The following is a 12,372-nucleotide window of genomic DNA, read 5'->3' on the forward strand; positions in this document are numbered from 1 at the left end:
GATGGTCTTTGGGACAAGGAGAAAGCGGTAAAGTTTTGGACCCTAGTGCAGGGACAGACATAGTTTGATACTTTGAAAGAGATTTACTCAAGAAGGGGTTGACGGATCGTCATCATATTTGGCATATAGCTTATATAATTTACGTGATTAGAGGTATGAAGAATGCACATTAATTTTTATGACATAGTTTCCATAATCAATGGCGAAATTGCGTAAACCACTGCATTCCATGATGGGACTCTGAAATATATCTAGCAGATGTAATTGACAAAGAGAGTAATATTGATAGATAGCAATCGTGGAAATAAAAAACTCATGTGAATTATTAATGAGAAAATGTAATTCTATACTGGTAGGTGGCGGCAATTTTATACTCGCGGCAGTAGGAAGTCAACACAATTATCTCCATCTAAGCTACCTACATACCTAAGATCATCTAAATCTGTCGTTCCCTTATTCAGTTATCCTCTTTTGAATATTTTGACAAAAACACCCCTGCAGTTCCAGAACAACCTGCCAGGGGAACCAAACATACACCAGGCATTTCTTACGTCACACGCTACCTGTCATCAAAAACTCAAGACCATAGCACATCCAGGTCAAAAGATACAAAAGAACCGAATTACTGCTGTAGTATCAAGGTCACATACCAGGGGGCCCAAAATTGACATTGACCTTTGTCTTCCCAGCACCTACCCACATACCAAATATCATCGTAATCCATCCAGAGGTTCTTGAGTTATGCTGACTACAAAACCGGGAAACACAAACACACAGACATACAGACAGACACAGAAAAACTATATCTCCATTTTTCATGGAGATAATAAGGCAAAAACATCTTTAGCCTTTTCTCGACCGCTGGCACGGGGCATAACATCTGAGTGGTAAAATTCAAAACAAACTTCCTGTATCTTGCACTATAAGGCTTTGAACAGTTGATGTAAGAATAGGTAGTAAATAATGTGCTTTATATATATATCTGTGAAATCGCAATGTATATATGTATTATTACAATAAATGGTATTGAAAATAAGTGCCTGAAGCATTTCAGTTCTACATTGCTGATTTGATAATCTGTATTTTTTTTCGTCACTTCGGCCGGCATCTTATAATCCGCAAGATAAGAAAGAGAATCCCTACAGACCAACCCTATTTTTTCCAGGCTGAAATAACCTTATTTTCCTAGGCCTAACAAAGGCCCGAGTCTACCATGAAGAAACCCATTAATCAAAACGAGGTCGTTTGGCTAAGCTACCATGGTTACTACCACGTGATCTGATTGGTGGGGCGTGTGACGTCTGATTCCACGAGCAAACAACAGGTGTGTTGCAGGTGTGACGCAGGTGAAAGGTTCCACACCTTCCTGGTTGTGCAACTTCAAGATATAACGGTCAGGTACGTCTGCAGGTGAGGGGTTTATGTATGGGTGAGCAAGGACGTTTATATATAGTCTTTGGGGTGGCTAACTAACTGTGTGTATGAACCTAACGTTGTGTATCAGTCTCAATCAATACTAGTGCAACACGTAGCTTCATTGACCTCGGTAAACAGCTTAAGCTTGTTGCACTGTGGGGGATAGTTCCCATGACATTTAAAGCAGGCCCTGGGAAACCTGAGTTGGCCCGTCGAGTGGGTGACCAGTGCCTGATGGCACCATATACAACGTGACGGTAGCGTTGTTAGACCGGTCCGGAAAAAAATTCAGTTGTTGGACCGATTAGAAAATAAACAGATATGGCGGCATCACGGCGGCAGGCGTTCACGTGTTTTGAGGTTTATTAGTCTAAGAAAATAGCAAGAGCGAAGAATTGGAGAGTTGATAGTGATTTTATCAAGTTTCTACAGTCAAATTTGGTGTAACTTTACAGAGGCAGTTAGCGTTGTTTACCTGAAAATAGGATACTCCACCAAACAGATTCCTTTGTAGCGAAATGGACCATTGTTTTGACTATTGCCCATTCATAAACAAGAGCCGCTGAGGTTCAAAGTCCGGCCTGAACCCGATCTTCTGGACTTGGACCGTACCTGTACCTGAATTTTCTGTACCGGTACCCACCCCTAGTGCACACTCCAGTTTATTTGGGGTCTCAAAATCGAGGCAGCGCACCCTCAAGTCTAGCGCCTAGCTCTTCCAGGAAATACTTCTCACAGAAGCAAAACAGCCGTGGAGGGGAATGAAGCATATCTTTCTAGCTTTAAGAACAACCGAGTTTCAGATTCTTCAACCTCTCTTATAGTTTTCGTAAATTTTATGGGAGAAAAATCATCGGAAAGGGAGTACTCTTAGGTTTAATCAAGCCAATAATGAAGAAAATCGTAACACTTAGATTTTCACAATAACCAAACGAGGCATGGCAATATGGCTCATAGAACGCATGGACGGTGAATCCGGGTCAACGCGGCGAATTACTTCCAACGCGTAGGTATACAAGGAAGTGAAGCTCGGGCCCCAAACCAATTTTCACCCAAAACACATCACTTCTTACACTTTCTAGCCATACCAGTATTGAAATACCATTTTGCAGCAGATTATAAGAAACGTGAACTCATACCCAGATCCTCGAGACGTTTCGTCACTTTTTTTGCCTCGCACTACTACGTGTACGGACCCTTCCGCCGCCGCGGAAGAAATTGGTGTGTGCACTGGTTGAACGTAGTAACATTTTAACCCAGCCTCTACCAGGCTCCATAGGTCTTATTTGCAAAGCAGCCAAGGATTATTGCTATCGATGAATGAATTCTACCTCTTTTTTTTTGTAGGATACTGAAGATCCTGCTGGGTTACGTAACTAACCAACATGGCATACCAACCTGCAGTAACTAACCAGCCAGGTAAGGAAAGAGGCATATTGGTGATAATCATTATGTTTTCCCTGGATCGTTTTGTTTTCCTCGACAGGGCCTGAAAAACATATTTGTTTTTGCTGGTGCCTTTCTGTTCTTTCCTCTTCAGTCAAACCAAGTAGATAAAGGGTGGTAACCTTAGTTTTTAATGCAGAAAGTTGTCTATTTTGTATACTTTTAATATAGTATACCATACCCAGAGGTAACTCTGGGAATGTTTGGGCGCCCCTTATGCACAGGTGTAGATACAGACCCTGACCTCTCGCTGCAAATATTGTTGTTGATAAGTGATGCTATGTATTATATTATAGATACTATGTACGCCATCTTACACCATGTATATATATATAAAAGTTCGTTTTTACTTTCAAATCTTTTTATGTGCTTTCAATACTGTTACTGATAAGTGTTTTGGACGTCCTTGTAAATGTTCAATTCCGTTTGTCTCTGTTTTTGTCTTCGGTGCTAGCCCTTTGTAATTGTATAGTTGGACAGCCCTGGTTGTGCGTGCTGAACAGCCAAACCAATAAATAAATAAATAGTATACTTAGAGTAGTTTGGGTCAAATCTTTCCCTAAAATATTTTCCGTACACGCAAGCATTAAGCAACCGTCCCAATACGGTCGTTTGCCCAATGTTGAATGCAAGACAGCCACAGTATTTTTCAATGGGAGGCCACATTCATTTTTTATGATCGCTATTGAGAAATCTTCGATAGTCTTATTGGTCAATTTGCTCGAGATTGTGACGGCAAAACCAGGCAATGGAGGTGGGATTTGGAGCACTACTGCAATATGGGTGGAGACATTGCCGCCAATATAATAATAAATTTGTTGTCTTCGTCATAAGAATTAGTTGCAACAGAATTCAAATATATTTTGTACGGATACGTTTAGGAAGACATCCAGGTAAACTATATTCAAATACAATTTAATCTCTACAACTGGGCACAAGTAAAGATTTACCTTTGGACCTTTCGAGTGACATCCATCACTCTTCTTCAGAGTCACTGGAAAAACAAAAAGTTGAACAATTGTTAGGATTGTATGCAAATATCACTCATATGTAAATCATGTCTAGATGGTTTATTGTATTGGAGGTGGGAGTTGGATATTTTCACCTTGTCCAGCGCTGGGGTCGCAAGGCGTCGCATGGGAGGTCCGGAAAGATTTTGCAATCTTGACTCCCTGAAACGCTATTTCCTACATTTTGACGAGCAAATTGTACTGGTTTTAGTAATCCAGGGATAAACCATTTGCATAAGCTGCCTACGCTTTACGTAGAATGAAAGCAACCAATAAGCCCTTCCAAAGAGATTTAGAACGCATGTGCGGCGATAGGAATTCTAGGTAATATGTCAAGGTAAAGGCCCCGAAAAAGAAAACAATCTTTGTCTCGACCATTGTCTCGATTTGCGCAAAACAATGTCTAGACGGGTTTTGCTTACTTGTTGTGGGCCTTTACCATTGAAATATTACCTAGAATTCCTGTCGCCGCACATGTATTCTGAAAAAGGGCTTATTACACGTTACGGCTAAAGTTTGATTACGAATTACGTGGATTTTGGGCCTGATTACGCCTTACGAAAAATGCATGCAGTTCTAGTTCTAGTTCAAGTTCTGATCTTAATCTTAATCTTAATCTTAATCTGTTTGAGATACCAGTACTGACCTCAAGGAACCTCATCCTCAATGTATCAGAGTCCTAATACTGCTGATGATAATAAGTTTGAAGCATTATTTTGACTTATACTTCTTCTGAACTCTATACTGTTCTGTGTTACAGGCTATCCTCCTCCGCAGCAGGGGTACCCCCCTCCTCAGCAGGGATATCCCCCTCCTCAACAGGGATACCCCCCTCCTCAACAGGGATACCCCCCTCCGCAACAGGGGTACCCCCCTCCTCAGCAAGGATACCCCCCTCCTCAACAGGGGTACCCTCCTCCCCAACAGGGATATGCACCCCAAGGGTTCTAAACGTCCATTATCATCTTTGAAGTGCAATATGTATTTGGGTGGGTGTCAGCCTGTGTGTGTGTGTCTGAACGCGACAACTTATAGATGTAAAGTATGCAAATCAAGGTACTTGTAACGTCCATGGAAAAGTAGACATCTACTGACACAACAGTAAATATCAGTAAATACAATAATTTAACAAAAGACCGGTGATTATTTTTGTGCAGGCCAAATGACATGGATGCCGGTCCCCCAGGCGCCACCTGGCTGCCCCCCTGGTCTGGAGTACATGACACAGATTGACCAGCTGCTGGTGAAACAGCAAGTGGAACTATTGGAAGGTATTTGTTTGTTTGTTTTGTCTGTTTACACCTTTGTTTATTCATGAAAGCTCAAATCAGCCTGCAGGCCGCTTTTCATTGAGGTCATGGGGGTCAGACTAAGTACTTATATAACAGAGATATCTGGAATTGTTAATCAATTTGTATGTGTGTGTATGCGTGCGTGTGTGTCACTGAATATAATGAAGGATTGAAAGGAGCATAATCACATGATAACTCTGTATATTATTATCAATTTCAGTATCATCATAATCATTTCCAGTACCATGATCAATGAGATTATCTCTTTTTATCATTCAGCCTTCACAGGATTTGAGACTAACAACAAATACAAGATCATGAACTCCCAGGGCCAGCAGGTATATTTTGCAGCAGAAGACAACGACTGCTGCTCGCGTCAATGCTGCGGGAACATCCGCTCCTTTGAGATGAAGATCATGGATAACAGTCAGAATGAAGTTATCCACTTGAGTCGGCCGCTGCGCTGCATGCACTGCATGTGGGCGTGCTGTCTGCAGGAGCTCGAGGTACAGTCACCACCAGGTAAAGATGGACGTATTGGACTTATGGTACAATTTTGAATTTTATATCCGTACATAAAATAGAGCGCTTATCATCAAGCTTTCGATCAGACCAATTATCCTTATCAAGTTGAAATGACCCAAAGCCTATGTCACACATCCAGCTAGGAAGTGTGACGTCAGCAATGAGTCAAAGGTGCTTGGAAGTAAGTATCGGCCCCGTCTCGTTACATCAGAGCCCATGAACCTTGCCTCAACCAAGACGGGGGCCGATATCGATTTCCAAGTACTTTTGACCCATTGCTGACGTCACACTTCCGGTCTGGATGTGTGACATAGGCTTTGGGTCATTTCAATTTGATTAGGATCAGAGTTCTAATCGAAAGCGTGTTGGTGCTTAGCGCTTTGTTTTATGTACGGATATAGTTTGAAATTGTAACATAATGTTGATTACCGTCAAAGATGTTCTTACATTCGTGTAAAAAAACTCATCATGATGGCGAGTAAGCTGACCGCCTGTAAAACTTCTTTGAATGATAACGATAATCCACAAAGAAATGCCCTTCCATAGCTGTAATTTAGTGTAAACCAACTGGCAATTGTACACAGTAAACGGCGAGCAGATTATCATTGGACTCAGCAGAGCACTTTGGAAAAATGCTTGTAAACCTTTTACAGCTTTAACTTACATAGCTGACATTTTGTGGAAAAACCTCCCTGGTACTCAACGGATCATATTGGCCCCCCAGCGGTGGTTTTCAAATTTTGGGATTTATTAAAAAATCTTGAGATTCATTTAAAATATCTTGAGATTTATTTTAAAATCTTGAGATCTACTTTAAAAATCTTGAGATTTTGTGGTAAATCTCGAGATTTTTCATGAGAGGGTCTAAGGCCAAGTAATCATGAGAACAGAAATATATAGCATGTTGCACTGACCTTTTGTTAGGCACTACTGTGGGATGGGTGAAGCAGACCTGGCACCCGTTCCTGCCCAAGTTTGTTGTGCAGAACGCTGCAGGAGAAACTGTGCTGACCATCGAGGGTCCATGTCTCAACTGCTCCTTCTGTGGGGATGTGGAGTTTGACGTGAGCTCACAATTTATGGTTTTGTTAGTAAGGCCATGTTGATTTGATTACTTGGATGACATCTACGCACACATCAAATTTCCTCCATTGAAACAGATGTTTTGGACCATACAAAGCAGCTGTAAAATGAGCACATATATGCTGTGGATTGAACAAAAAATATCGAAAAAACATCAATACAAAAGTAAATTGCAAAGTCAAAAGAAGAAGATGTGAAAGAACAAAAATGAAGAATCTGTTGCCAGTGGTACATGTATAGCATAGTCGAAGTGTTTTAGTTATACCTTCTCGATCACTTAGATTTCATACAGAAGGCAACCTTTTTGGCCATGGCAATTATTTTTTTTTCAGTCGCACACTTATATTGCAGTTTTGGTGTTATCAGAGGATGTTATCCATATAATGAAATCAACATGGCCTAATATAACGTTATAGATTAAAGTGTTTCAAGTACTTATCTATTATTGAATCATGTGTATTTTCATAGAATGATTAATCGGCTAAGGCTGTGGCTTACTTTTTTATCACATTTACTTGCTGCTATAAATTGACATGGAGTCTGATCTGTAATTGATTCTAAATGCACCCATTCCAGGTTATGTCTGCCGATGAAACCAGTAAAGTTGGTAAGATTTCAAAGCAGTGGAGTGGGCTTGCCAAGGAGATGTTCACAGATGCAGACAACTTTGGAATCCAGTTCCCCATGGACCTTGATGTCAAAGTCAAGGCTTCCCTGCTTGGAGCTATTTTTCTCATTGTACGTTTTTTACTGTTTTCTTCAAAACTAAACTTGACATCTCTGTAACTCAGTCAAATAATGTATGCATCCCTTCTCCATCAATCTTGAAAACACCTCGAACCAGATTAATTCAAATTCATGATGTTCTCTTCCCTTTGTTCTTTCTGGATATCTTATCTTAAGTTGACTTTGACAGAAATGCAGAATATGCAACATCGTGAGAGTTTAGGCCCCTCTTAAAAATAAAAAAAGACCTTGAACCATTTACTCACATTTCTACTAAAAAAAAGCCAATGAAATACATTTGACCATAATGACAGAGGACTGTAGAAAGTTTAAAGACGCTGGCAAAAACAATACATTTCTTGCCCGTGGTGTAAGGGAGTGAAATATAACAAGTCTATAGTAAAAATTCTTCACCTTAAAACACTGTATATCTCTGCCAACAGGACTTCATGTTCTTCGAGCAAGTTGGGAATCAGGAACAGCAGAACACAGTCTGGTAAACAGGGACAGCAGAACACAGTCCGGTGAACATCAGAAACAGCTGAACATAGTATGGTTTAACCGTTAACATCATGAACAGCAGAACACAGTCTGGTAAACATCAGGAACAGCAGAACACAGTCGGGTAAACATCAGAAATAGCAGAACACAGCCGGGTAAACATCAGGAACAGCAGAACACAGTCGGGTAAACATCAGAAATAGCAGAACACAGTCGGGTAAACATCAGGAACAGCAGAACACAGTCGGGTAAACATCAGGAACAGCAGAAACTTCATACATTACTCTGGAATACATTCAGGGACCCCAAAAAAACAGGTCACAAATCAAAGCAATGAAATTATGATGTAAATAGTGCCAATTGTATTCATGTTGGTTGAAACTATACATTACTCAGTAATTATATGCACATATAAGAACATCTCTTATTTGTAAGAGTCATTTGACTAGAATCTTTCTAAAGAAGTAAACCATATTTTCTTTCTATAACAAAACGTTAACAATTGTAGAATTACATTATGCCTTTGGGTCATTTATGCTTACCAGTTATATTTTCTCTCTAGTCCTGTTGATACAAAATGTTACATACGGGAGACCTGGCGCATCCCCGCCTTGTAATTAGCCAGCGAAAGGGTATGCCACCCTGTAAGGGGCGGTACAATCCCGTCGTGTGTAAGCACATCGACCGATGATGATGATGAGAAAATGTTTACATTTGAAAGCATCATCTGTGACGGTGAAAATGATAGGTTTTTAGATGGGAATAAGGCATCTTATGTGTGGATTTATGGATGACATTCTTTGGAAACCAACAAACTGATGGGAGCGTGCGAATAATGAAAGGCCTTCATTATAAAATCTAAGTGGTCAGGAAGGTTGAACTAATTACTAAACACACTTTGAGTATGGTATACAGAACAATAGAATCCTCATTTTGTTCTTGCACATTTTCTTCTTTGACTTTGGAATATATGACTGTTTTCGTTTTTTTTTTTAAATTTACGTCATATATGTGCTCATTTTACTGCTGATTTGTAGAATCTACAGTATGGTCTATAACTACATCAGATTTTGTAATTTTACGGTTTGTGAAACCATACACTACTGAACGCTTTTAACACGAAATCGACATTCGAGAAAGATGGTCATTTGATCCTCTCACAGAACGTGATAGATTAATTCTGTGCGAGACTTTCTTCACTTTCATTGTTATACCACCGTTCATTTTTTGTCCAGTCTTCAGAAAATATGGATTTCTAATAAAATGTATCGTCACTGACAAATAATTCTGGCTTCGCTGGCCTCGTTTATACAGACAATTTCAATAATCACTGTTATCTGACATACTTATAGTACCAACTAGACTTATCTCGCAACTGTTTGTTTTTCCTTTGTTGTTTTTGTATGAGCAATCCAAAAAAAGATGCATATTTGTCTGACTCGTGATTACGGCCAACCCATACATTACTATTAATTGATTTTCTAATATTTTTTTCATGAAAAATATCCATAAACATTGCTAGATTGTGATATCGTAATATGTCTAGCTTGAATTATTAGATTTATACAAGTCTGACAAGTGATTAGGGACAGCCCATACATGAATTGATTTTCTAATAATTGTTTTCGTAAAAAATGTCCATAAACATTGCTAGATGGTGATGTCATAATATGTTTATCTTGAATTACGCAGAAAGGTAACTAGATCATACTTTACGGGTTTTTGAGAGGTCAGCTGTTGGGTGAATGATCTTTTCATGGATTTTTAGCATTGAATCTTTATTGCTAAGACAAAAGTTTAAAGGGATACATATCTTATACAAAGTTTAAGATGTACATAATAGAAATCATCCAAATTGCTTTGAACTTTATGAACCGTAGTTTTGGTGTTTGCATAGTTACACTTTAAAAGATTTTGTTACTTTGGGTTTTTCTTTGGCCAAACCTAACAATGCCTTAAAGCATTCTGTGACTTCTTCTTTTAAGGTGAATTTAGATTTAGTCATAAACATCATACTTCCATGAAATAGATCTTATGCAGATGGTTAAGACATTTGCTTGTTCAGAATACCGGACGCTTCACTTTCCACCGGTAGATACTACTATACAATGTGTGAATGGTGTACTCTCAGCTGCTATCTTACGGAGACACTGTATAAAAGAATACATCATAATGCAATACGATAAGATAAAACACAATTATACAAATACAATACAATGCAAATGCAGTGCAATGCAATACAGGTTGATTCGATTGGATAAAGTTAAGACACAATCAATGGTCTCTTAGGCCGTGGTACAGTGCGTGCAGTATTAAGCATTGTGGGATTTTACAGGCTTAATTGAAATGATAGAAATCCATTAACCGTATATTGAAAATTACTATCGTTTGATCTTGTCAAATGTCTCTGCCTAAATTACGGAAAAATTTAGCATTTTAAGCACTGCAAGTTACAAGGATGTCTTTCTTCCCTCGTAGTTGATAAAAACCCATGATTTAATTATAAGTCGACAGCACATAAATTACAATGCAGTGCAATGCAATACATTGCTGTACAATATAGTAAAAGATAATACAATGAAATACAATATATATAACATAACATAACACAATACAATACAAAACAGCAACGTGAACTAGTATACCAATCTAAGATACTACTACACAACATGTGAATGGTGTACTTTCAGCTGCTATCTTACGGAGACACCATTTGCTTCAGAAAGATAGTTACAATGTGTGCCCGTGGGTTGATACGATTCAATACAATTCAATACAATACGATACAATTCAATACAATACGATACAATACAATACAATACAATACAATACAATATGATAAAATACAATACAATACAGTACAGTACAATGTAATATATGATGCAATACAGCACAATACAATGTAATGCAATACAATACTGTACGAAAAATAGGATACAACGTTATACAATGCAAGTCGATGCAATGCCATACAATACTATACAATAAAACGAACTAGTATTACAATGCAAGTCTGACTTTCTGATATACACAGTATGGATGGTGTACTTTCAGCTGCTATCTTACGGAGACACCATTTGCTTCAGAAAGATGGTTACAGTGTTTGTCTGTGTTGATGCAATACAATACAATTCAATTCAATACAATACAATACAATTCAATACAATACGATACAACACAGCAAAGTGAACTAGTATACCAATCTAATATACTACTATACAACATGTGAATGGTGTATTGTCAGCTGCTATCTTGCGGAGACACCATTTGCTTCGGAAAGATGGTTACAGTGTCTGTCCGTGTGTTGGTCACCACAAGTTGCCCATCCGGTCCCAGAGCAATGGCCCTTGGATCCATAGTACGGACAACGGTGCGGACAAATTCCCCGCGGCTTGTGAACATGATAACGCTACCTCTTTGCTCGTCTGCGACGAAGATGTTACCGGCGGTGTCCGTACAGATACCCAGGGGAAGCCTCAACCGATCGTTTCCTCCGAGCGCGCTAAATTGGAATAGCCAATGCCCGTGGTGCTCGTACACGTGAACACCGTTATTAGGTTGTTTAGAATTCCCACGATTGGGCATTCCTGTGTTAGCCGTATCGGTCACGAGAATGCGTCCATTATTGTTGTCTGTGGTGACGCATGAAATCTCCACTCCTTTTTCCACTTTAATGTTCTGAATGAGGGAGCCGTTTGGCTGAAACACGTTAAGTTCGTCCGAACCGGCCACGATGACTCTGTTATTGGCCACATCCACTGCAATGCTTGGGTACCAAGACTTGGGTACCAAGCTTAAGTCTCCTGCATTGACGTCGAACATGGTTAAAGGGTGGCCGTCCTTTTTGTACTGAACTGCATGTATGTTCGGATCGTAGAAGTCTTTCCTCACCACCACCCAAAGATCTCCCTCTCCGTCAATTGCAACACCGAAAGGAAGCATTGCTCCATTTTTACCCGGGACTATCGTTGGGAAGAGGCGAAGGTGCACCCCTCTCATGTTGTAGACTTGGACTCGTCTATTGAAGAGATCAGTCACAAAGATCTCGTGGTCAGCAGAGACGGCCACTCCGAGGTTCTCGTCAAATTCACCAGGATCTGTTCCCTGCCCACCAAAGGTGATCTTTTCCTCTTTTGCTGAAGAAGACATTTAAACGTTACAAGGTTTTAGGCTTGTCTTAGGCGTAAATGCTATTCAGTCATACGCCAGAAAGTAGCTACTCAAGCAACTGGATATGGTTTTCGAAACGATCAGACGTTTCAACTGGCATCCACCACTTTTCGCAAGTGACACTGAAGTGATCTGGAAGAAACTTGTCTTTTATTCCCTATATAAGAATGGAGACAATTTTAGCTGTCCAATAGGGAACATGT

At 39.6% G+C, this 12,372-nt stretch overlaps 1 protein-coding gene across 3 annotated transcripts; it reads left to right on the top strand.

Moving 5' to 3' along the window:
* Window positions 1-1,249: 1,249 nt before the first annotated feature.
* LOC118415696 (phospholipid scramblase 1-like) lies at window positions 1,250-8,530 on the top strand. Of its 3 annotated transcripts, none has more exons than XM_035820442.1 (9): window positions 1,250-1,398; window positions 2,764-2,835; window positions 4,633-4,816; window positions 5,031-5,143; window positions 5,444-5,686; window positions 6,614-6,753; window positions 7,349-7,510; window positions 7,942-8,002; window positions 8,073-8,530. In XM_035820442.1, exons 2-8 carry the CDS (start codon window positions 2,802-2,804, stop codon window positions 7,996-7,998), a joined length of 933 nt encoding a protein of 310 aa, XP_035676335.1. In that variant the 5' UTR covers window positions 1,250-1,398; window positions 2,764-2,801; the 3' UTR covers window positions 7,999-8,002; window positions 8,073-8,530. The 3 variants fall into 3 exon arrangements, with proteins under 3 accessions (XP_035676335.1, XP_035676334.1, XP_035676336.1); XM_035820441.1 differs by having other exon boundaries at window positions 7,942-7,997; window positions 8,065-8,530; XM_035820443.1 differs by having other exon boundaries at window positions 7,942-7,994; window positions 8,093-8,530.
* Window positions 8,531-12,372: the final 3,842 nt, after the last annotated feature.

Source organism: Branchiostoma floridae, chromosome 5 (genome assembly GCF_000003815.2).
Source record: "Branchiostoma floridae strain S238N-H82 chromosome 5, Bfl_VNyyK, whole genome shotgun sequence".
Lineage (NCBI taxonomy): Eukaryota > Metazoa > Chordata > Leptocardii > Amphioxiformes > Branchiostomatidae > Branchiostoma > Branchiostoma floridae.

Bases quoted from the DNA above. Each gene is read 5' to 3' on its own strand.
- LOC118415696 (XM_035820442.1), top strand. From the start codon at position 2,802: ATGGCATACCAACCTGCAGTAACTAACCAGCCAG. The intron at 2,836-4,632 runs GTAAGGAAAGAG...TCTGTGTTACAG, and splicing joins TGCAGTAACTAACCAGCCAG to GCTATCCTCCTCCGCAGCAG. The intron at 7,511-7,941 runs GTACGTTTTTTA...CTCTGCCAACAG, and splicing joins TTGGAGCTATTTTTCTCATT to GACTTCATGTTCTTCGAGCA.